At 40.6% G+C, this 26,328-nt stretch overlaps 1 protein-coding gene across 4 annotated transcripts in view; it reads right to left on the bottom strand.

The window, feature by feature from the left end:
• LOC105195749 (synaptogenesis protein syg-2) overlaps positions 1–26,328 on the bottom strand; it is a 279,821-nt gene that overhangs the window by 13,884 nt on the left and 239,609 nt on the right. For all 4 annotated transcript variants that reach the window (XR_005574637.1, XM_039448564.1, XM_039448565.1 and 1 more), the window contains 6 exons: positions 17,602–17,756; positions 9,106–9,250; positions 7,267–7,397; positions 5,744–5,903; positions 3,939–4,238; positions 3,416–3,715 (listed from right to left, as the gene is read on the bottom strand). Coding sequence is in view for 3 of the 4 variants with exons in the window: in XM_039448564.1 (XP_039304498.1) it covers positions 3,416–3,715; positions 3,939–4,238; positions 5,744–5,903; positions 7,267–7,397; positions 9,106–9,250; positions 17,602–17,756 (1,191 nt within the window). In the remaining variant the exon portion in view is untranslated. The remainder of the gene's footprint in view (positions 1–3,415; positions 3,716–3,938; positions 4,239–5,743; positions 5,904–7,266; positions 7,398–9,105; positions 9,251–17,601; positions 17,757–26,328) is intronic.

Here is a 26,328-nt window from a genome sequence, read left to right as displayed (position 1 = left end):
GTGAACAATTTTGTTTCGGCGCAATCAAGCAGAAAATAGGAAATATAAACAGGTAGTAAATATAAAATTTCTGCAAGAATGAAACAATTCCAGAGGTTTTTAAATTTGCCTAAAAAGAATTATTAATCAAGGTCTAAAATTGATTCTTTTACCTATTGTATGTCTGGAAAAAAATTATGTTTATATAAAGAAACATATAAAAGGATGTTTGTTAAGAGCAATTTATAAAATTTTATAAGTAAAAAATAAAAATTATTGCTTTATACTTTAAATAATATTTCCTCAGGTTTATCATTATTAATATTATAAAAAAAGGTAAATGTAAAATTACCGCGAGAATGAAATTAAAAAATTTTTTAATTTTTTTCTTTTAAATAAATCGTCAAAATATTAATGAAAACTTACAACTTTGTTCTAATAAATATTATATGTACACAGAAAAATTACCATATTTGCACAATGAATGGTTCGAAGATGAGAAGGTTTTTGTTTCCTGAAAATTTAACTTTTTGGACTTGTTTGGTTTTTGTAGGAAACCCTCCAATTGTATTGAATACTGTTAGGTTACAGAATAATAAACAGAAGCGATATTTATTGCTAATATTTTTTTTTCATTCATCATTGCTTTTTTTTAAATATTCAGTTGATATGGCAATTCGATTGATTTAAATTGTTGTAATTGTTATTTGTAACAATCGTTATTTTACTGATCGGTGTTTGACTTTATGCGGGGAATGTCGTACGTTGCAAAATCATGCTGAACTAGTTGGAAAACAAATATCGCGCGTTTTATCGTTAAATACCGATGATACTGTACGTGACGAATTACAAATTACGTTTTGTCCCGTGAGTATCGAATCCTGTTTATTTTTTGTAACGCGAAAGAACTTTTAATATACACACTCCCACGAATAATATTTACCGAAACGCGCGATACGGTACAGTCGTAAGCCGGAAACTTCCACATCGCGGAAGTTTGCGTACACGGTAAATGGAATTAAGCTCGCCCACGTCGCGAGTATTTGATCGTATCGCGGAAATGGAGCGCTCTTTTTTCGTTTTTTCTCCCGGATCGATTAAATTAAAAATTATGACAAGACTCGAACGGCCGACTCTTCGCGATGTATTTACACCGTAGAAATTTGGCGTGGCTGCTGTGCGGGTGATTGTACGCGCTGCGTACTAATTTGTACTTTATGATGCAATATCAGAGGACGACGCGACGAGCCATCAGATTTCAAAAGCGTTTTGTTCCGCTCCAATTAGCACGCGGGATCGAGCATTCATGTGGATGAGAGGAATCACGAAAGCCTTTTTTTTGTGTTTTTCGCGAAGTACGAGGCGCAGAAGCGAGACGAGACGAGATGACGAAGACGACGACGATGACGGCGACGGCACAGGCGACCAAGGGTAGGTGGCTGATCCCGGAATTTTATTAAAGTTTCACACACTCGTCGGGCTCTCGCGGCGAGAGGATCGATTTTCGAACCGACTACTCCGCCCGCATACGTACACCGGTTTATATACCCGGTGTATATACACTACGGGTAGTGCGCGGTGCGACGGGTGCACTCGCCTGAATCGCACCGTGGAAACTGACCGAGAGAGCAATTTCACTTGTAAATTCGTCCCGGGGCCGATATATATACACACGAGCGCGCGCATACACACATACGTGTACATACGCGCCCGGGTCGAGTATATCCGTTCTAGGAGAGCGAGAGAGAGGAGAGAGAGTGGTAGAGATCCTGAATCTCTCCGCGTCGGTCGAGATCCTACCAGCCAGAAATCTACGGAATGAATGCGGCGGGCGAGGGATGGATTCGACGAGATCCATCCTCTCGGGCGTCCGGACCGGGATCAACCGCGTGGGATTCGTCGGCGATGGTTCCAGCCAACGCGCGGTTCGCCTTTCTTACGGACACGTAAGTCGTACCACCTTCCCTCCACCCCCGCACCCCCTCATTTACGAGATCCCTTTGTCTCTGTAGCGGAATATACGTCCCGGTGCGCTCGGTGCATCGAACGCGAGATTCGAGAGTTGTACGTGAATGAATTTTCGCAAGAGGGGAAAGCGAGGCTCGCAATGCCAAGGGGGATTCTCTTGGTGCGATCGATCCGCAAGTTATATCAATTTTACTGCGAGTAATCGCGCGAGGTTCCATGGCTCCATCGACGTGTTACTCGCTATGCGCGCTCACAGAGACGTTGTCGGTCGGAGGCGATCATATCGCTCGCGGGAACGGGAAAGTTCCGCGTTACTCTCATAGATCTTTCCCACTTTCGTAATTACAGGTGGATGGCGAGATTAATTCTCGTAATTACTCATGATATACCTGTTCCTGACTACTTGCATCCTGCAAATATTATCCGTCGCCTCTCCCGGGATGGGTTGGAATTTCTCTCCGTCTCCCACCGCGGCGGGACCTCTTTGCCTCCTTGTATCGTGGTATCGAATCGGAAAAATAAGTCGATGACGGGGGTTTGCAACAAGCCGCGCGCGCTTCGAAGGTGAGCGCGGAGTAAATCTGGCCGTAGAATTTTACGCACCGCCAGAACTGCCGACAATTTTTGGCCGAAACCGTTTCGTGTAAGTGGATTGGAAAACGTCGGAATAGATTACCACTTGCGCCGGGCGCGGACGGCCGTTCCGTAGAACAATCCACCTACACCGGCGCACACGTGACGTGGACATAACTTGCGTAATATCTAACCCAGGTAATCGTGCGCGTGCTTGCGTCTATGTGTGTGTGTGTGTGTGTGTGTGTGTGTGTGTGTGTGTGGGTGTGTGGGCGCTGCCGATTGAATTTCTCGAGCCAGATGCTCAATTTTCGCAGCGAAACCTTTCGTATGGTCCAAGTGCTCTTTAGCTGCGAGAAACGACCGGGCGGTATATCGAGTTCGACTCGGGGATTCGGATCGGATGAGCGGATTAAAACGTTACACGAACAATCCGCGCGGGTCCGTTCAATTTAATTCGCTAATTCGATTAGCTCCGGCGTCCTCCGGCCACTCTCATAATTTATGAAGCGGCGCTGCACCGCTAATTCGTCCGTATACTCCTATCGAATTACTTATTTCGATGATGCAGACGCGATCGATAGCGTCAGGCCCGAAGCGACCGGTTGTCTAACTCCGACATTGTCGATCATCATTAATCTCGATCGTACTAATGCCAATTAGTATGGATTCGGGCGACCCTCGGTTGTCCCCCTCGACGTCGGACGTATTTCGCAGGAATAAACATTCCTCGATGAATTGTCGTCTCATCGCGAATTCTATGCCCTAGTATTTATATGATAAGAACTTGTGCGCAATCTAATCGGTTTGTTGAATCTGAGATGAGGCGGAAAAAATGGTGGAAGAAACGTGGTTTGGTTAATTTTCGTAAGGAAATATTTCTGGCACAACTTACCAGTCTGCTTCTCGGCGACTTTGAGCGTGAAGCCTTCCAGCAGCGCCGGTTCGCTTCTTCCCTTCGCGTTGACCGCGTACAGGATCATGTTGAGTACCTTGCCCGGCTCCAAGCCCTGCACGGTGAAAGCCGCGTTCTCTCTGGACGTGACGTTAGCCTGCAGGACCCCCGTGTGCTGATCGAACACTTCAAGGAGGAAGTGTTGAGGCTGACCACCGTCGAAACCAGCGGTGCATTCCACCGAGAGTGATTCGGTGGTCTGGTTGGTCAGCGTGCAATTGTACGGAGCTTCCGGTTTGCCTGCACGCGCCATTAACATTGTTTACAATTCTCCTTCCCTCCCTCTATCTCAATGAAAATTATTTGGGGGATACTGATTTAGCAACAGACAACGCTGTTCCGGCGCGGCGTTGCGAAACGCTCAGCATGCAGATTCGCAGAACGCGCTTCCCGGAACTTTTCCCGGAAATCCTTAGCGACTCGGGAGAGGTCAGAGCGGCATTACCGCCGGGTGCGTACATACCCGCAGGAATGATGTGAAATATGCAGGCATTCTTCTGTTGGCCGGCCGTGTTGCTCGCCCAGCAGAGCACAGTGCCGTAGTCCATTTCCGTGACCGGCCGGTATGTGAGGATGCTCTGGGTATGTCTGGTCGAGTTCTTGTAACGTGCCTGCGGCACGTCCTCCATCTCCTCGGTATTGTTAAAGGTCCAACGGAAACTCTCCGGTGGCGGATACGCCTCGACCCTGCATATCACTCGAGCGTCCTCGTGCCTCGCTACCCCGTAGATTCGTTTTTGATCCGGCACGCAGATGGGTTTGTCTACAGAGAGAACGGACGAGTAACTTTATTAAATCAGAGATCCAGCGGCTTCTGTGCGTTTATCGTCAAAATCAAAGAGAAATGAATGCATATATCAGCTCTTCTTTCAATTTTATTTATTCTTCTAGATAAATGACGATTCCAATTATGCTTCCTACATAATTCAAATTTGCAAATTAAATATTTTACATACATCTATTAATAAAATTATACAACTTTTTTTTTACATTCTTTAATTGATTTAAAATTAATATAAAATGAAATCACTTTCTCATTCATTGCTGATATTTAAGAAAAAAAAAGTAAAAAGCTACTTTTAATAACTTCTCTAGTAAGCTCTTTAAAGATCTCTTTAATAATTCCTCGAAATTATGATATTCGTAATAGCTTGTATTTAGTATGCTAAATATGTGCAATAACGTACATTATGCATATTTTATTTAATTAATTATGCTAATTCAACATTGTTTCAAAACTCACAATTGGTTTCTTCGGTTTTTACGTTTTACGTTTCGATATATTAAATTTTTATATTTAATAAAGTGTAGCTTAAAAAGTGTTGGAAATTCAAGATATTAAATGTATGGCTAGTAAGTAATATCTCGGTATAAAAATGTATTACTGATAAATCAAAACAGTCGATTCTTCCAGTGTATACAGTGAACAGAGGGGACAGTGAAACCGCGCAGCATATACGATATGGAGCTCGAGAACTGAGGAGTTTACGCGCATTTATTAAAAGTGCGAGGGGGAGGGGGGGGCGGTACGAAGCGAGATGACCACGGCTCGGCTTTTCGAGGGGAGATCGATGGGCATTATTCGCTCGCTCGCTTGAATAGTTTCCCCATTTTTCGCGGCGGAGTGAGTAAACGAAGGTCGAACGGGAGGTATGGGAGAATCCGAGTTTGCCGGTTTGGAATAATTTGTTGGCTCGCCGTGGAGCGTCGTATTTTTCTTCCGCTACCTCCTCTCGTTCGATCCTGCCACCTCTTTCAACGTGTTTTTAATGAATAATCATGCCGACATCTTGATATTTGACGTTTATTCACGAATAATATCCCCGAAGCCTCATAAGCCGGGTGACCAATTACGAGGGCTAGCCTGTGTCGCGATTCTCTCCAAAGCCACCTTGAAGGCGTTTAATAACGTCGCTATTTAAATGTCAGTCATCGGTTACGTTGCCGTGTCGTTTACATCGTATTACGTTGAAATATTTGCGACGTTGAGCACCGCTTTGACGGGCAAAATAATTACGGGGATTTCGGACGGAAAACGGAGTAATCGTGGTTGGCTTTATAAAGAGAGCGAGCGGAAGAGGCAGAAACGTTATTTTCGGCAAAGAAGGTCGAGAGCAGTGTCGGAGAGAAGATTTAAAGTTGCTTGAAATGAGATTCCTTTTCCGTACGGACGCGCGATGCAACGGGTTGCGTCGGCATGCATTTTTATCTGCATTTTTGCTACGACGGATATTTTATATAATACCAGTGATAGAGCGGGATACTCACACATGATCTTAAGCTCCACGATATTGCTGTAGCCGTCGCCTTCGACATTGCTGGCGACGCAGGTGTAATTTCCGGCCTGGGACCGATTCACCTCTCTGAGAGCCAAATCGTATTGCTGGACTATCACGCCGTTCTTCGCGTTATTCTGAATCACGTTTCCCTGGAACAAGGAGCATTCGCGATTAGATCCAAGTCGACAGTACCGTCGCTACCGTCTCTCGGCCAGTGTCTTATTACTTCCAATCTACATGGTAATATCGTCATTGCCATCGAAACGTCGTCACATAAGTGGATAACCTAGTGTGCGCGAATATGTTTAGCTCCAACATTTTAATTGATCGATACGCAATTATCTTAACAAAAAGAGACGGACCGCGATTTCACGAGGCACAGAATGATTTATAACCTTTGTCCGGCTGAAATCCACGTTCAAGGTGAAAATAGTTTTGTGTAATAGATGGATCTCACTCACATGACGACGGGGATGGGATGGAATGAATTTTACTTAATTAAATGGGGTTTTATTAATATCGAGTTAATTAACTGCTACGCCAACGACGTCGTTGGTAAAGTTGGACATTTCGCGTATTTACAAAGCATTTATGGACACCGTGCCATAATATAACGTACAATATTAAACAATACATAATGACGTCAGCGTAGTGGTAGAAAGGATGCGAAACGTGAATAGACATTGTCGGCGAAAAGCGGGGAGAAACGACGCGTAATGAGATCTGCGAATATAACGACGTAAAAACGGCGTCAGCGAAGAGGAATATTATACCACTATTTATATCGGTACATCGTTTAGCGTACACCACCTTCGGAGGTGGTCTTTGAGTAACGTTGAAGATCAAGCTTTCGTGCTGCATGCAAAGGAAAATTCGCGATACATCCAAGATAAAATTTATTGAAATGAAATTTGTTACTCGGTGCGCGTTTTCTATTTGGAAAATCGTCGCGACAGCTCAGAGCAAACAGTCACGAAACGGTCAGTAAAACACAGTACGTCTACCATGCAAATGAAAATTTAATTAAGGTAAAGGATGAGCTAATTTTATAGGGGCACTTAAGATTATATCAAAGGATACTCTTTTGCGTAATTGCGTTGTGTTCGCGTTACGGTTCACAAGTTGAGTAATATTCAGACAGGTAGGAGGGAGAAGAGGTTTTAAGCATGCGGAAAGTTTGTTTCCTATTTGTCGGTTTCGGCTGCAATAGCCATTATTCTGAGCCAAACAGTTTTAGGAACTATTCAAGCGTAAATATATCACTCGAGAGAATCCAGAGGTCATTGTTCAAACTCAAACCTGGGCTTTTACCCAATTCGAATAATGCATTTTTATCCACGCGGATTCCGTTCCGCGAAAAGTTTCGGTATCGGCTTTTTCATATTGCCGTGCTTAAAATTTTTAACGACGTACACAACGAATACGGATGTGTTCACAACAGAAAGCTTTTGTGTTTCGTGCTTTCGTGTATCTCGTATTTCACATTTCGTATACTCAACAATCTTTACTTACGTTGTGCTTCCACACGACTTTGTACGCGCCCGGATTCGCGTGAACTTTGCATTCAAAGTATACATCGTCGCCTTCTTCGATGTCATCCGGATTCATATTCGAGCCGAGCTGCAGGTGCAAAATTGGGACAACTGTAAAAAGAAAATATTCTTAATTGTTTTACGAGTTTCACTCAGATTTAATGTACATAGCACTTAACTTTAATTATTAAGAGAAATTAATATTGGTTACATTTCACGGCGCGCACAATTTTGAAAGATTACTGAAACAATCGGTTCGCTATTTATTTGTAATTTACACACAACTCTACACGTATCGTGTAAATAAACGCAAATCGATATCTGTTTAAGTACTTATTTTAATTAAAGAAAACATGATAGAGGGAATTAATAAAAAAGAAATGGGTCCGCTGTGGACAATTAAGTTTATCCAACTTGTTTTTTTTTCCATTATTATTAGTACTAGAGCGCATATGAAAGTATCCCTTCAATTTCAATATTCAAATTCTCGCGAAATGAAATTCCTGACGAGTTATAACATAATCATTTTTTATGAGGATCCGAACTCGTTCGTCGGAACAACGGATACTGTTTCGCGCTGAACTCTCAAATTTGTGAGCGCCGAGATGCCGCGGCAGGCAAATAAATCGGGTCGCGCTGGTCAGCCGCCACCGCCGTGCCGGACGTTCCATTTTGGCCCCCGTCGTTGACGTCTCGTTATTGTGATTACATTCGCGTTTGCGCGAACGTAATCTATATCGACGGCCTTGTTTCGGCCTGCCAGGCTTTTAACCCGTTTACCGTGTTCGACATACATATACGGCGTGTGTTGCTGCACGATCGCCCGGCCCCGCGCCGTTATGTACACGTGCACACGTTGACGTATGCCGTGCACGCGGATTTTCCGATGTGTCGATTGTACCGGAGAGGCGACACTCGCGCGATGTCCGCTTATGAGTTTACTGCTTTGATGAATTACTGCCAACTTGTTTTTACGCGATGATGCGCGCGTTTAATGCGCGACAATTCGAATTTAAATCTCCGAAATGTTTGCATCCCTCCGGCCACTCTCCGAATTTCTATTATATCTCCCTTACAAAAAAAAAAAAAAAAATTTATAAAAATATTCGCAGCGAGCCTGTTGAAGTGGAATTTCTGGGATAAAGTAAAATTTTGTTTAGAGCACGTGTACTTTTATCCCAGATAGACTTAGAATGTTCACTTTCATAATCGTGTAAAAATAAAAAAAAACGAGTAATATATTATAAGCCAAGAAATTCTTTATTTGTTTTTTATCGCAGAACAACCGTAAGAGAGAGAAATGGCCAGTCTCGCGTTATTATACTTTAGCACGGATCGAGCACTGCTGGTTCGTTCGCATAATATTGATGACGGTGTGTTAATGAATAATGATATCAGTGATAATAATGCTGGTTCTGCAGAGCATATCGTGTTGCCATTACTAGTATGTAAACTCGTGGTCTACCTCAGCCATCGGTTTGTGATCTGATATTATCCTCGTCCAATTTTTTATTTTCCTACGTATACCAATATCATATGCGCAATGGATCGTAATTATTCCAATTATGCATATAATAGCATATGTTCTCGGAATAATGCCCAGCAAAACAAATTACGTTATTGTTATGTGCTAGTTATATACAAGACAAAATGAAACGTTTACGTAATTTATACAGTCGCTGAATATTGTTTTCTTTATCGAGCTATCACCGTTCTGATTGGAAATCGCTGGAAAATCTGTACTGTTTATCGATGACTGCGTGCAACTCACACGTAATACTTACATCTATTACGTATCAGAGCGAGGATGTGTACTTACAAAAAACGTTCAATTTCCACGTGTCTTCTGCTACACCGCGTTGGACTTTGGTATTTTCAGCTCTGCACGTGATAACCTTATCGTGATGTAACAGAGTAGGCTGAAACGTCAATGTGGAACTCGTCATGTTACCATCCTGCGACACCTGCAACAATCGAATCGCAATTTGTTTTATTATTTTTTATTAATGCAATTTTTAACAATTTTATTTATGGACAGATTTACGGAAATATGGAAAAAAATTTTATACATAGGAATATTCTAAAAATATAAATATCTAGATATAAAACTTTATACCGATTTCATATGAGAGCGAGTAAAAACCTGAAAATTTATACGGGAATTGGAAGATCGCAGAATTCAAAATTGAAAATAATTCAGCTTAAATAATTTTATTATTCAAAATCGAAACTGTGGCTAAATCTGGCTGAACTAAATTTTAATAGTCATAATTTCTCAAAATTGTTTAAATCAATTAAAATTATGAAAATTAATTTACAATTTTTCTTGTGATATAGCAGTTTACATTTCACTTTATGAGATCATATTAAAAATTATTAATTTAATATTTATTTTTTATTGATCTCGGCTTTCGTATCGGATTTATAAACAATTACTCTCATAATTAATACTAAAATCGGAATTATGTATCACATGTTTTAATGTACCTTATGTCGCATCCGTTAATTGTTTTCCCGATATTTTTTGCTATTTGCGCGCCTGTTAAAGTGCGCATCATACGCAAGTACGAGTAATTAAATCACGTGTACCGTAATATTGGCTAATACTTAATATCAAAATACTATTCATTCGTTAATCGGAATAACAATAAATGAACACTCTGCAATAACAGCTATATCCACTCATTGTCAGCTGCGATACAGCATCAGCATTTTATTGAATATTTCGTGCACATTGTAACGAGAATTAATTTGCAAGCGCTTCATTAAAGTTTCGTTGCTAATTAGTGTCGAAGCCAGATATCGCGTATGATAAATGTAGAAACGTGATATATGCATTTTAACACGGCTGCTGCGAGAAAAGAAATAATCTCATTGAGGCACATTGGGATAAGTTGTTCCTGCCTTTTTTTGCAATTTCATAAATTATGTCAAGATCTAATTTCGCTAAAAAGATAGCTCTTCGGTCCTTGGAAGGAGATAGCGCAGCCCTACTAGGTATAATTATTCGTACTCGCGCGAAACAGCATGCGTTTGAGGTAAGGGCTTATAAGCCAAGCATTAATCCGGCGATAAGTCTTAATGACCGGACGAGTCAGTCCAGGAGGCGTTTATCACCCACCTTTGCGGGTGGTGTAATAGGATCTGGCTTTCACGTGAGTATTTCACCCTTACCGCGAACGTAACTTTAATGTGCACGAAACCGGCTGCTACTGTATTTACGCAAATGTACGCGAGGTAGGTGTCTCGTCAGAAAACATGTAATTATCGAACATGTGTGCACGATCGCTTCTTCGATGCGCGCGATCTCGCGTTCTGTTTACATGTAAGAATACTAGGAACCCACTACATCATGCGAACCAGCGTGGTGTACTGAAATTATACTTGTAATACCATTCTCTAATATTGGTGTGATATTAAATACAAAACGAAAATCATAATACAAAAATCTCTGAATTATAAGTTATTCGAGTTAGAGAATAATATCGCACAGAATTTGCGCACCTCAAGTTTTTAATAACGTTTACATTTATACTGTCCTGTCATTTTTTATTACTGATCTTTGATGCTAATATTAAATTTTATTGCTCAACGCTAATTTCATCAGCGTAAAGGAAAATTGTTTGTATTTCAATCGGAAAATATTTATAAAATTTAATTTATTATTATCGTTTTTCCAATTTTACATTTTCTGAGAGAGGTAAAAGTGTATGATTTTAATAAATTAAAAAACAGAAAAAAGGAAAAAATAAAATCGATTTGTCACACTTTCTATGGCAATTTAATCATGTTCTTGATATATTAAAATTATGTAATTTTTGCTTCATTGAAAAAGTAGAGAAAGGTAATAATTAACGAATTAATAATTGTGTACTTTCTTGATCAAAGTAAAAATAAATTTTATAAGTAAACATTAATTTTTTTATAACAATTTTTTCAGAAAAAATAATTAATTATTCAAATTTTTGTTAAAAAAAGGTTAAATTGTGTGTAACCGTTCAAATTCCTTTTTTTTATTATAGATATATTTACATATCAATTAGATTCATTGATTTAAAATTTATGTTGTTTTATTATATTTCCAAAAAGTTTGAAAAATTGGACAGAATTATATAATATGTATAACATTTGTATCGAACGATAGTAAAAAAAATCTGTGAAAAAAGAAGAAAAAGTGCGATAATGTGATCCATTGAAATTCACTTGAAATGTATAATAGCACATATTTCGACCAAAATTTATTGTTAAAGTGAGATAAATGTTTCACAATAGCGACGAATAGGATATACTAGGATTTTTTCGACGTACCATGTATTATATATATATATGTATACACATATATACACATATATACATATACACACATACACATGCAGTCACTTGCTGCCGTTTGCATAATGGAACTCGAGCGAGTAAGATGATGACATGAGCCATTCGATGTATCATCGTATTACCCCTCGAAATGTGATTACAAGTACCAGGAGACACCAAACATGATCATTCCCTACAAGCAATTAGCGACTACCAATTTGCAAGGTTAATTAATTATTGCTATTGACGACTCGCTATTTTTCAAAGTAAATCTCTCGCTCGATTTATTTGTTTGCAGAGATCGAAACGCTAAAAAACGGGGATTATATATTATTGTTTCATTGCATAATTTACAGGCGATAATTTTTTCAACAATACTTAAATTCAAATGTATTTAACATGGCGCTTTAAATTTTTTGTCGATTTATATGTAATTTGTTCTGAATAATGCATGAATCGCTGGACTGAGCTAATTCAAGTAACAGAACAATTGTAATTGATCGTTTATTAATAATATTTGTATTTCGTGGGATTTATGCGTTCTAAATGAACATTATCGTGAGTAAAATGAAATTTGGAATATGCATTTTTCGAGATTTATTGTGTCTTAATTAACCATAAGCTTAATCAATATCATTTGTGATATTGGAATAAAATTGCTAATGATACATACAAATATTTTGATCGTTAACTGAATATCGCGGAATGGATCAACTCCGAGTTGAGTGGCGTCGCCGTCGAGATGCGTTTAATTAGTAAGTTCATTCATAATTAACTCCATATTTTAATATTTGGCAATCGTGCATAATATAAATTCGATGTTTGCGTATTTATTTTTAAAAATTGTTTGCAATATAATTGGATTAGTAAGTATAATATATTAAAATTTGGAGATTGACCGATATCATCATTTTAATTCAGACGTAGAAAGTAGGAAATACAAAATATGAAATATGAAATATCTCCACCAATATAAGAAAAATTTATTCTTTCATATTAAAATAGCAACAAATAACAGAAATATTAATATAGCTAATTGATTTTATATATTCTATCATATCATATCATATAACATATTACTTAAAATAATATATTAAAATTTATATAGAATAAAACAATTTTATTTATAATATTGAATATCTGTGTGTATGTAAAATTAGAAGAAAAATTTTAATTTACAAAAATCATTTCCATCGCAATTCTAATTACTTCCAGCAAAATAAAAATTCTTGATAACGTTGAGTTACCAAGTTAATTTGAACTAATAATTTGTTGCGTATGGAATAAAGCTGAATAAAACTGAAACCACAAAATAAAAATTTTTATAATAACATAAGTTCTTTTAGTTTAATATTAGCTCAATAATAATTTTCAAAATTTCAGTTTTGAATACAAGTACATTGACATTTCATTAAAAAATTTTTTTTTTTAATTTGTCAATGTTGTATCTAATTTTTATGGAAAAATTATATAGTAAATTATAAAATTATCGTAGAAAAGGAGTGAAGAATTTGAAATTATTTTTGTAAAATATTTTTAACTCTATAATATTTCGCGAAACTTAAATGTAATGCACAACTTGCGTCGGATATATATTCATATGCCAGATTACATTTGCGTTTATCGTATTTGTCAGGTCGTTGCACCATTTATCTTTCTTTAACATCAGTCGTTTTAATGGAATTTGTATCGTTTCAAATTCAGCGAATATACACCGAGCGTGTGTAACATGAACTTAGAATTTTGTATTTTAGACATGAGAGAAGAGATAATGGTTTTATGCACGTAATAAAAATGCAGTCGGTTAATATAACGGCCATCTCGTACCATTAAAAATATTAAAATTTACAACCTTGCAATTCTCTCAAGAGCACGATTAAAATCGTGTTAATACGTTTCAAAAAAGCACGCAACATTTCAGGTACTTTTCCCAGAAAACAGGCTGTAATAAAAGTGCGGCGGCACAAAAGCGCGAGATCGTTTAAAAGGAAAGGTGGGTGGGGGGGGGTAGAGCATCGATGTACCGCTATTTCAAATTTATAACATGCAACTAAGCCCACTCGGCGTTCTTGCAGTTTTGCAATTTCTAGCCGCATACCAGTCGATATCCTTTAGAAGATACGGCGCGACGCTCTCGACGAGCAGCGATAACGCATCGAAGCAGATTGCTCCGGCGAAAAGATCGAAACTTTTGGATCGCATTGTACGTACGAAGCCCAGAACGAAATTGGCTCGAAATTCGCGTGGCGGTCATAAATCGGCCAAGTCGAATCACCCACTGCCAACTGTACTGTCCACAATCCACCCTCTCTTCCATCCTTTCCGCGATCTCCCGCCCTCGTCCCGCGTCACACCTCTGTATCCTCGTTCTCTCTCTCTTCCCCCGAATTCGCCGTGCCTCGATATGTCTACCGGTACCGAACTTCATTCGACACCGCGATATTATGACGTATAACGCGAGATAGCGCGAACGTGTCAGAACTGGATGCCGCCCGCCTGGCACCGACCAACAACGTGATCGTTATTTGCGGCGGAAAATATCTCTCTTTGGATCTCCGCCACTAGCGGATCATCGTCGATCATGGCCGGTCGCACGACACTGATCGCATCGGCGAATCGTTATTGCAAAATTCACGTGTATGAGCCGCCAGCGTAACCGGACCTCTCGCGTACCTGCGCTCATTTTTCATTCGAAAGGTTTTACTGTGTTTCGATTATGCACGAAATAGCCCGCGAGAGAATGGCGTGTAATTCTTGCGCGCGGGGATCGCGTATCCCTTTAGTCTTTTTTCTGTTATAATTTCTTGCGGAATTTCACGATCTGCACTTTTTTTTTCATGGCTTTTAAAATGCGCGTGAATTTAATAGAGAACAAAGCTGCTATTTGTCAACGTAAAAGAACGTTTAAATAATTCACGTAAAATCGATACGAATTCTTTCAAAGAATTATGGATAAGACAATGGCAGAGGAGAACAATTGAAGCAGATATAGTTAACTTTTCAGTCCGCATTTCGATTTCATCCGACGAATTGCTTTCTAGAAGGAAATTTTTCTAAAAGCTTTCGATAGATATATGTGACAATAAATCGATGCTTTATGAGAGTTAAAATACGATGGCAATTTTATCATCGATGCGTGAAACGATCCAGACAGGAAATGATACTTTTAATTCAATCGTAGATTTTAATAATAAATTAGAATTCTAATCAATATGAAATGATTTATGGAGGAAGGTTACCAATACCACTTTACCGTTTTGTTTTTGAATCATTAAACAAAAACTAAAAATAAAATTTTGGAAACATAAATACAAACTAGCTATATATTGTAGTTTTTACAATTTTATAGCTTGTCTTATCAATAGGTATGTAGCATTTTAATTTTATGTAGCATTCTAATTTTTTATTTAAAATCACGTTGTACGAAAAATAAAATAAAAAAATATGTATAAATATAAAACAGTTTTAGGACATTACAAATATAAAATAATCCAATATCTCATCCAATATACTTTCTATTGTTTGAGCTATGTAATTTGCAAAAGAAAATTGTGTAAATTTTATTCCTGCTTCTGAAGAATTTGTTTTTATCAAATTTTATAAAAAAAAAGCCACAAATGTGTGAACTAAAAATTTTTTATAATTATTTAAGCAAATAAATGTTTTTATTAATATTAATAAGGTGCAATGTTTGGTTTCTGAGAAATAAGAATTGTCACTTTAGGAAACCTTAATCAGTACTGGCAACTTTTCTTGAATATTCACACAAAAAAAATGAATTCTTAAGGAAATGCATAAATGCTTTAATCTAAAAATATTTTGTGCTTAGAATAGCGCCAAGAATAAATAATCTTTGATTAAGAATAAATTATTCTTAAAACAAAGCGAAAAGTAAAATATCTAGCGCACGTGCGTTAGATATAAAAAAGAAAAAAATAAAATAATGAAAAATGAAAGGAGAAGTAATGTAAATTACTATCTTGAGTGCACAGTAACGTGCTGCAAATTCAATCGTGAAAAAAATAGAGAGAAAAGCAATAATAATAGACCAAGAGTAAAATATGATCGTGCCTTCGTGTTCTATTCTCGTTACTATATATGTCTCTCTCAACATTCAGATCTGTCATTGAACTATTGACAAGTCGTCGGATGATGGATAGTATCCATAGTTATGTATGTGCTATACTGTCCAGTATTAGATAACTTTGTCCTGCTCTTAGGTCAAAGGGGTTTACCTAACATCCGCTGTTTCGAATTCGCATTTATCATCGCTTGACGAACATGCGATTAATTGGAACAGATATGAAGCAAAAATTCACCGGACAAATTATTTTATTGCGTATATTAAAAGAAAAAGTGTATTATACTTGTAAAAGAGTTTGAGCAATATAACATTGTAAGATATGCTGCAACAAAGTTTCCTAAAACTAAATGATGTAGTCTGGATTGTACTAAACATATCTTAAATATGCATTTTGGCACCGTACGTACTATCGCCCGAAAAAAATTAATTAATGTTTTCTGTCCGCTTCTCGTAAAACAAGTCGATTCACGATACTTAGTGGAATAACCGATTCAATTACAGACGTTTACAGTCTGAACGGAATACTTTGAAACTTATACAGTGCTCGAGACGAGCGATGCGGCGTGTGTATCGAGATTCGCGAAACGCAGTTTGGCGCAGGAGAGGGAGAGAAGAGTGCGGCGTGAGTCAAAGAATCACGTTTCAGGAAGAGCTCGCCGCGGAAACGCAAGAAGGGCGTAGATCGATGGTATGCCGGAGTTCGAGTACGTATAACGGAGGAGTTTCCGCGTCGTCCGGAGCGAGCGAGGATCAAAGAGCGAGGGAGACGAAGGAGTACGCTCGTGTACGAGACAGGGACGAGGTATCGAGCTCGAGGTAAATCGGAGTGAGAGCGAGAGATCACGAAAGCATCGCCGTTATCGAGTAATTGCACCATGGCGTGTCAGAGGGGATGCTTAATGGCAACGATGCAAATACCGATACCGGCGTTAATGCCAGTGATTTCGCGGGGAACGATCGAAGAAGCCTGCGCCCACCGAACACGAAGACGCGCGCGGTTTTTTGGGCCCTCCCTTGGCTCGATAGACTGTTAACCCTCGTCGGAATGCCGCTTTTTTTTTTATCGCGTCGCTCTTACGTTCGTGAATCGTTCGTGCATGAGGAAACGACGACGCAACGAACGGACGTTACGTGAAACGCGACGTGTTTTCAACGTCGACGTTGAATCATTTCGCGACGACAGCAGACTGGCGTGACCTCGTCCCTAGGACGAAGTATGAGTTCCGCCGAATAAGAATTTCATACGTTCGAGATACGCGATATTACAAATAGAAGATCGGTGTAACACGAGGAGGAGATAATGGAGATCGATCGCTTCGCTATCGATGATACCATTAGCGTGGCGCGAGCGGTAGAAGTGGCGAAGAGGAAATAGCCGCGCGACTACGATGAACTATTTTATTTTTCGTTCTACTTCGGTGAAGGCAGAATAGGAAATTATTTCACGGATCGCGTCGTTTGTTTCCCTTTCTGCTATCATTTTGCCGACGACACTTGTCGCAACACAATTTTGCACGATACCACGGTTTTATCAATCGAATCCAAAACGAGTATCGAGTATCGAGCGTTTTTTTTTTGGCACACGTAACGGTTATGTGAAACCGAATGCGGAAATGGCAGTAGTCGTTGTATGAAGAAATATGAGTCAATATTTTTGCCAAGTGAACCTTTAGGTACTTTAAATTAATTATCTTTTCTTGGAAAAGCACCTGTTACGTTTGCAGAAAATATTTCTTAAAAAAAATGTACAATACATAGAGAGTACGTAGACAGTACGCCACAGATGCCTAAATTTCACTTGTACTAGCGTAAAACCAAAGATTTAAGAGAATTGTTTTTCCCACTGAAAACTTGTTTCCTTTACGAGGTGAAAGATTCCAATTATGTCGCATGTATCATTCGATTAGCTGTAGCCCTTACCTTCTCCGTGTGATTGGTGAGCTTCCTGCCGTCCATGTACCAGGACAGCTTGGCCGGCGGCCTTGAACCCACTGTCATGCAATTAATGTCGTACTTCCGATTGGCACTGAGGGGCGCGTGCTCGCTGCTGAGTATTGTCACACTCAGTGGCCTCACTGAAACAGGAAAAGACGCGCGTGATCACAAAAGCGCACGGGATTGTAGAGCGGTCGAGGGCGTTGATGACAGCACCCTGATCAAAAAGCACAAACAAGAATTGCGGCAGCTGCGGAATTGCGGTGCTTAGAGTGGCCACGGACTCGCACCGCCGTCCGTCCCTACCGCCCTAATGCGTTTTAAACGAGTGGTACCGCTGCAGTTACCATTCCGAACGTATTGCCGCAAAACCTACCCTCTGATAGCTTCGGGGGAGGGCAGTGGCGCGCGCTCGCACGGACCGCACCTCTCCGTAGATTAAGGCTGGTGGGCGTACGTGTGGCGTTTCACGTTGATTAATTGAGACAAGTATTGAATAGTGCGGATAAAATGGAGTTAAACATCAATCTCCAGCCTAATCGCAAGATGTTGCAAAATCTAAGCACGTCAGCGCGTAACGACGCGTTTCGTCATCCAAAGTTGTCTCCGCGATCGTATTCAACGATTCTCTTTAAAGTGACACTAATAATTCGCTTTCTAAATAGACTAGGAAGTAATTGGTCATTAAATACTTAAGAAATACAGATAAAAATGGAATCTTGTAAAAGTAGTGTGCGCGTGTATATAAATAATTACAGTGCTACAGCTTTTAAAATTGGAAAAGAATTTTTTCAACAGAAATCTGTTTTACTTTGAATAAAAAAAAATCAGTTACTTAACAATTTCGTAAGCGGCGCGCACCCTAGTAATGTTTACGAAAGACACTAAATTGCCGTTCGCGAAAACGCGCGCGTCACGATAAGTAGCGGTATTGACATCTCGGCGAGAGAAGCGTGGATGAAGGCGCCGATGTATTAGTCGCTCGATTCAACCGCGAAATAAGTCTCGGCTAAATCACTCGCAGCCTTTTCCATCGAATTTAATCGGCAACGGTTCGGCAAAGGAACGTCTTTCTTCGCTATACGCGCCGGGATACGAAAAAGCGCGAAAGCGACGGCACGACGAAGGCGGATAGAGACGAAGGCGCGGGATGGAGAGGGGGGTAAAGGCAAAGAAGAGATTTTTCATTCAAGCCACACCACGCCCAGGGAGTCTGGAATTAAACTTTCAGTACGCCGAACTTTTGACTCCAATGAAAAATTTTCCTCTCTTTCCTCCTCTTTCGCGTCCACCATTACCTTCATCTTCGCTACCTTAATCTACCAGCTACAATCACGCTCGCCGCTTCATCGTGTTCAATCGGCATTGGTGTTAAAAGCACGATTACCAGCATAAGCCGCCGGCACTCGAGCGTCTATACAATCGTGTTGCATATTCGCATCACGCAATTCCGTGCTCATGCGATGAATGCGGCATCGTAATTCTGTCTTGAACGCTATTCAATTTTCCAATCTTCAACCTTGTTTAAATGTCATTAGATCCTTGGATATTCGAGGCCTCTTCAACACCGTAAGAGTAAGATTACTCTCAATTACGATTTCGTGTTCAGCGAATTGTTTTTATAATGCAAGAGAGAATTTTGCCACCTTTAATTTCCGCAAGTTAATCAGAAATTAGTACCCTTCTGGTACGGTACTTGTTACACAGGTCGAGCTTTTTTATCTCGTCTTTATTATTTTGTTATTACGAATAAAGTAACGTGCACGCTTTTTGCTTTCTCGTCGTTACGTGAGTGGACTAGGGGAGAGACGTGACCGAGAGCAACATTCTTCTCACGTTGTATAAACGTTCGTCAGCTTTTTCGCCCGTTGTATTGTATACACCAGACGGATGGTCATGACGAATAGCGCCGTGCGAAAAAGTGCGTCGGTGTCCATTAGATGACCACTGAGTGCCCATCGAGCATGCGAATGCATCGTGGTCACGCCGATGGTCTAATGGATGTCTGACGGATGATGCGTTTCGCGCATGAACCAGATTTATACAAATAATGTTCCTCCTCTCCATAGATTCATTAGACGTCTTTTTCGCTTACCATAAAAATTTAGTGGTTAATAATTTTTACGCCTACATTTACATTGTTCCATATTGCGTAGGATATTGCACTGTGAATCTATTTAGGAGGAATGATTTATTACGTTTAAATAAAACGATCGAGCTGATATTTAAATTCTCAAATTTTTTTTTCACGTTAAAGCCGTAATTTTCAAATCGTACAATTGATATGATTTTATTTGGGAAAGATATCATTGAAGCATATAACGTCTGATTTAAAACGTAATGGGAGCTCTTAATTGTTCTTTTAATAATGTTATACTTTCGATCAGAAAATTCTGTATCATTTCCATAATGAATCTGTATCTTCGGCCAAATAGAAACGAGACTTCATTTCGTTTTACCTCATAAAATAAAATTTTAATTGGAACTCGTTGAGAAGAAGAGAAAACTGGACTATTACAAGAAACCGATAATATAATGGAAAGTATCTATCGGAATGCAATTTATTCGATATTAAAGAATACTGATAATTCCGATTCCGGCAATTATTGTTACAATAAAACTAAACGTTCGTATGATATCTCCAGATGTATAATATGTGTAAAGGTATCTGCAGAAGCTGTTTAGACGGACAGTACTATAAATAATATCAGTAAAGAATTTATGCCGATGGGCACCAAGAAAGATTGTTCTTTGGGACGGTCGCGAAAGGATTCGACACGTTTCGAGTAAGAGGCACGGAACGGCGGAATAAAAACGATACTAACGAGATCGGGGGTGCAAAAAGGGGTTAAAGAGAAAGGGTAGAGAGCAGAGCGGAAGAGAGTGAGAGGGAAAGACGGAGGAAGAGAGAACGGATGAGTAACGAACGAGCGGACGAGGTTGAACTTATTGCTATCGCGAATTGAAAATACGTCCGTGCTTAATCCGGTGGGGCTTACGGTCGCGTTTGCATATCCCGGCTACCTACTTTCGCCCGGATATTCCGCACCACCATCGGTGGAGTTTTTGGCGAGTTTGCCGCGCCATCGCCGCTCTCTCTCTCTCTCTCTCTCTCTCTGTTTATTCGTACTCGCTTTATTACGTTCCAGATTAATGCAAAGTTACAGACAAAAAGATTGTAGGTATTAAACGTACTGGCGCACGCACCGAAAAACATAGCGGCGCCGTATCCAGGCGAATAATGTTACGTAGATGGACCGAAACAGCCACGACAACGTGCAACGTTACGCGCGACCGCGACGGGCGCGCACTCCGGCTTTTTATCGCCTCGCGAAAAATGCAAAACGATCCCCCTTCAACGTGGGCCACGGCTGGCAACACCGTGTGTCATCCCGGACAGGAAGCTGTCCTAACATGACGTACTATGAAAGATACATGTTAAAATGCCTCCATTCAACATGCCTTTTAAACTACGTCATTTAAGTTGCGCATCACTAGAAGTCGGGGAAACATTTAGAGAGAAATTTTGCATCTGCGTTTACACTGTATGAAAACGTGTCATTTCGTCTTAAAATGATCCACCTCGCTGAAAATAGTATGTTTATTAAAAGTTTATATAAGATATTTTTACTTGAGTCGATGTTTAATTGGAATTTTAAAACGTTTATTTAAATGTTTATGAGATGGAAATTTAAACATGGAATTGTTTGTCGGATGTTCACGACTAAGGTTTGATAAGCGTTCAAGAAAACGTAGTGTGATGTTTTCAGAATGTTGCAAGTGTTTGGGGGATGTTTTATCAGAATATCTTTTAAATATTTATAAAAATTTCGATAACATTGTATACTTCCGGAACATTTAAATTTCAATGTAAGACTTTTTTACCAGGTTTCCAGAGAGGTATTATCAGATTTCTGTGTGAATTAATTTTTGTACAGAACTAAAAATTGTACTACTAAAATACATCTTTCATTAATTTTGTTTTCGAAATTTTTTAAATAAATATTTCGTAATACTGCGTCTTTGTAACATACATATTATAAATATTATATTGTATACTGATTTGTATTTATGAGAAATCGAACTTTGTTCATCTTACAGTGGTGCTGTGTACTGCTCGCTAGAAATCTCCATGTTGTAGAGATGTTTATTAATTATTTACGAACAAAACAATAGAAGATGTTTTGGGGATGTTGTGAAATTGTTTTGATTCAACTTCCTACCAAACATAATATCTATCAATAATACTCTTCGTAAACAGCGTAAACATTGATATAGTTCTTCACAAACAGATATAAACACAATCTTTCACCAACAATTTTTGTCGGGATTAATATTTCGCAGATAATAATTGATATCGTGATCGATGCAAAAGACCAATTTTTAAATGACGATCTTCTTTATGCACGTTACGTGACTGCGGAAACTGCAATTAGCATCGAAGTTTGCGAAATTGCAATATTACATTGTGCGCATTGATGCTCTAATGAGTAACTCCCAGCAACGCGTGTAAATTTGTTGGCCGACTCCCGTGCATTAGTAATAACGGACGGAAGGACGCTAATGAGTAGGCGAGGCGTACCGTCTGAGCGTGGACGCTGTTTGAATAGAGTGGAAGACGAAGTTAACTCGAACTGGATAGATGAAGAGTCTGCGAAATAGCGGTAGCGCGGGGCGAGAGGCGCGGGGAGGCGCGGGGTGGCACGGGGTGGCGCGGGAGTCCGGTGAACAAATTAACAGCGGGCGACTCTGATTCTGTTTGCAAGGAATCGCGGCCATTGTGGAGCCGAATCGCAGTGCAATTTCGATCAGCGAATTTCGCCGCGTCCGCATCCGCGTTCGTCCCGCATCTAAAGCCCATCTTCGCCGAAACTCGGGGACAAGTTTCGCGATATCACAAGGGCACGCGAGCGGCGTTTCGCGTATATCGCCGCCGGGGGATGGCGCACAAAAGCGTCGTCGTCGCGGTCGCGCTTTTATTTGCGTTCATTAGCCATTTGCGCGTGTTATGAAACTCTATGTAACGCCCGATCGAAAACGGGGGAGAGTTTCTAGAAACTTTGTTCAATGGCCGAGTTTGTAAACCAATTACTCGTTATTTCATCCGTGAAATGATTGCGGCCGCGCCTGTAGTTTCCCACGGATGCGCGTATCGATGTTACTCGTATAATTTATTTATCTCGCAGTATTTTCCGGTACGCACGGTACGTTCTATAAATCGAGAAATCCGAGAATTTAACGTTACGCGCGGCGCGGCGCAGCGCGGCGCGCGAGAGCTTCGTCCCAGATATCGTGCGTGTGAACGTTCGTAATTCATCGCGATAGAAAACGTCGAGCGTTATTGTTAACCGTCGTTTCACTTTTCCGTTTCGCAGGATCCGATCCGTGGTCGCGCGTGTGTCGCGTGCGGCGACTCTCGAGGATTAAAAACAATTACGTTAGATGCTGTCGGTGGTCGCGATCCGCCAGTGTCGACGCGACAGTGACAAACCTGCAGCGTGGAGAGTACGTTCGGAGAGTGTTCCAACCACTTTCCTTAATTTCATGCTCCCTACGGGTCTAGCATCCCGCTCGGGATGATCACATCAATAACATTAATCAAGAACGTTCCTCGCCACGCCCACGTGTCGCTCGGCGATTCGGCGGCAGCATACTACTCCTCCGACGACGGTCCTTGGAACATTTGCGTCGTCTCGATGCGATGCGCTGGCGAGCGAGGGAAGAAACGAGGATCGCACACGAGGGAACATTTGTAAATGCACGGCTGCCGTTGTATGCGTGCCTGTATATACACCCGGACATTCCTACGACCATCGCACCGGCGCGGCGCGCGGCGGGTGGATCGTTCACGGGCAATGCGGCCTTGTCGGGCTCTCGGGCTCGGGGGTCACACGAGACTCACTCGATTTCAGCCGTAGTCTGAGAGGGCTCTCCTGTCTCCTTTAAAAGCACCGTCTCCGGTATACAATCAAGCCTCCAGCCCAGTTTGAGGACTTGCGCCTCTTTCTCTCGCTCCTTCCTCCTCGCCGCCTCTTTCTCTCGTCTCGTTCGCTCTTTGGCTGTGTCCTTTCGTTCCCATCGGTGGCTTTACCCCGTCAGCATCCTGTCGTCATTGTAGTTGACGACGACGGTGCCGTCGTCGTCGTCGTCGTCGTGGCCTCGTATTGCGCGATGCTACGAGATACCACAGAGAAAACGCAGAGGCCATCTCGTCGTGGCCCTTAACTATCCGTGCACACGACTCGTATTTCTATTTTATCCCCCTTCTCACTACCTTTGCGCAGCTCCTTTCCCGTTCCTTCGACGCACTTGCGCCGCTGCCGCCGCGCCGTTGCCTTTGTAAATTTCTATGCATTTCTCATGGGTAACGTCGTTTGCTACCAACGGAGTCGAGAACTTTGCAAAAGGTCGAGTTTTGATGTTGCGGCAATCTGATTTCAAAAATGATTACGAACTGTATTAAGCTCAGACGGAGAAATACGACGAATTAAGAACGAAATGACTTTTGAGTCAATTAAAACGATATAATTATAGGAACGCTCAATTAGTTTCCATTAGATCCAGATTCCGTTAGATCCCAAATAGTTTCTAATAAAAATGAATTAGTAATAAATGTATCAAACTAATTGAATTTAATCGCGGTTTTCGCTTTTAAATGTTAAATTGATGAAAATTATTGCAAATAACTGAAATTTCATTTCTCCGCTCTATATGACTCAGCGTTCGCGAATTGATTATATTTATACGACTACGTAAAAAAAACTTTAGATACATGAATTCGTGGATTAACGAAGAGAGCGCTTGGCAATTCTGTACAAATATATTGTCACTGACCGTTATTTTATTTCGTCCGTGTAATTATCATCTTTAGAAAAGTTCTATAGAAAAATAGAAAACGTCTCCTTCAAAAAGTGAAAAAAGTAAGAGATTCGGATAAAGAAATCGCGCCTAATCTTGGAAAATGATATCGCGGATTCTCGCCGACGTAGTACGCCCAGGAGAGCCGCAAAAACGACCGAATAGTCGCTGATCGGACGGGGGGGAGTGAAACGGGCACATCTCCTCTCCCGGGAGCTGGCTTTCCAGAGCGAACTCTTCCCCGAAGAGTTTCTCAATTTTCAATTCCATGAATACTCGCCGCCGCGCGCGCGCGCGCGCGAGTGCGACGTCCCCTGCCCAAAATGGCTACCGTGAATCCCATCGATGTGGATCTTTTTGTCTCGCGCGACTTATCAGCCGCGCTCTAGGAAGGGGACGCATTGAAAAATCACCGATTCCATTAAAAGTTCAGCGGATTTCCGGAGCTCGGTGTGATTTTCACCCGCTTCACGACCTAAAAGATCAGCTCGGCGCGGTCGAATGCTCGGGCCGTGTCGTAGAAAGCGACTTGATCACCAACAACCCATCCAAAGCTAACGCTCGTCAGTATTACCAGTCTTTTTCTCTACTTTTTCTTTCTTTTGTTTTTTTACTTCTCTCTCTCTCTCTCTCTCTCTCTTTTTCTCTCTGTTTTTCTCTGCACTCACCCGCGATTCACAATGAGCCTCTCTCTGTCCCTCTCGTCACGAGCCCTTCTTATCCTCGGCGACCAATTTCCAAGTCTCTCGCACTGTAAATCAGGCCCACCGTTACCCAATTTCACTGGCTGACTCCATTACCAGCCTGCCCTCTAATTAGTCAGGCTCGATTAGATTGGGGTGGGCCGGGCCGAGCGAGGTAGGTTAGTGTCGGGTTTGTTCTCCATTCCCCTCGAGAGCGCCGATTCAATCCCAAGGTCGTTCTCATCCTCTTCAAAATCTCCATTGCGTTCATATTATACTCGATCTCTTCTGTTTCCATCCTCGCTTGCTGAAACCATGCTATTCTGCTGCGTGTTATTTTACTCTCTCTTTCTTTCTCCCTCCCTCTATCTTTCCTTCGTTTCACATTTTAATAAAGCGATAAAACGTACATGTGATTTCGTTTGGTCCGCTGTCCGCTCGCTGTTCGCTCGCTTTTGATAATCCCTCATTTGTATTGCGCTCGCATCTCGACATTGCGCTCGGCTTTTTGGTGCAATGGCCGCTTATAGTTCCAGCTAATTAAATTCGCCCGACTGTGCAAGTTGGTGATCATACAGATGGTTAATATCGTTACTCTAAATATTCAGTATATTGTCCAATGTAGAACTGGGAAGATTAACTTTGCACGATTAACCTCGTTTAGTGCGATTCATATGTCGAATGAACTGTTCTATATAAGATCCGTCAGAGATATACGTCACTTTATCCTCCTATCGGATGAAACTGGTGTAAAATGGGAAAAAGAATTAAGATTTAACAAGGCTATCAACTTAGCCTCGTAAGTCCAGAATATCACGTTCGATACGGCAGATTGAATCAAATATTAGCCAGACTGTGGATGGATTCATTACATTAATCTCTCTTCCCGAGTTTCTTCCTTCCTGCCGGTGAAAGGTCGACTTTTTTTCCCAAGATTGAAATCTTTCACCTCATATTCGATTCCGTCGATTCGGATTACCAACATTTACGAGAAATTGTTGCGAAAGGCGTCTGCGAGATTATCTTCCTTTATTAATTACGCGTATTCAGTATTACTGTTAAACAAATAATTGTTTATGTCTACGTACCAGTGTAAACATAATATTTTTTTGTATATTTACTAAAATAGTATAAATACCGTCTTCATAAATGTATGGAAATAATTTAAAAA

The sequence above is a fragment of the Solenopsis invicta genome, chromosome 4 (assembly GCF_016802725.1).
Source record: "Solenopsis invicta isolate M01_SB chromosome 4, UNIL_Sinv_3.0, whole genome shotgun sequence".
Taxonomy (NCBI): Eukaryota; Metazoa; Arthropoda; class Insecta; order Hymenoptera; family Formicidae; genus Solenopsis; species Solenopsis invicta.
Note: the sequence above shows the minus strand (reverse complement) of the source record. Positions and strands in the feature narration are given on the sequence as shown.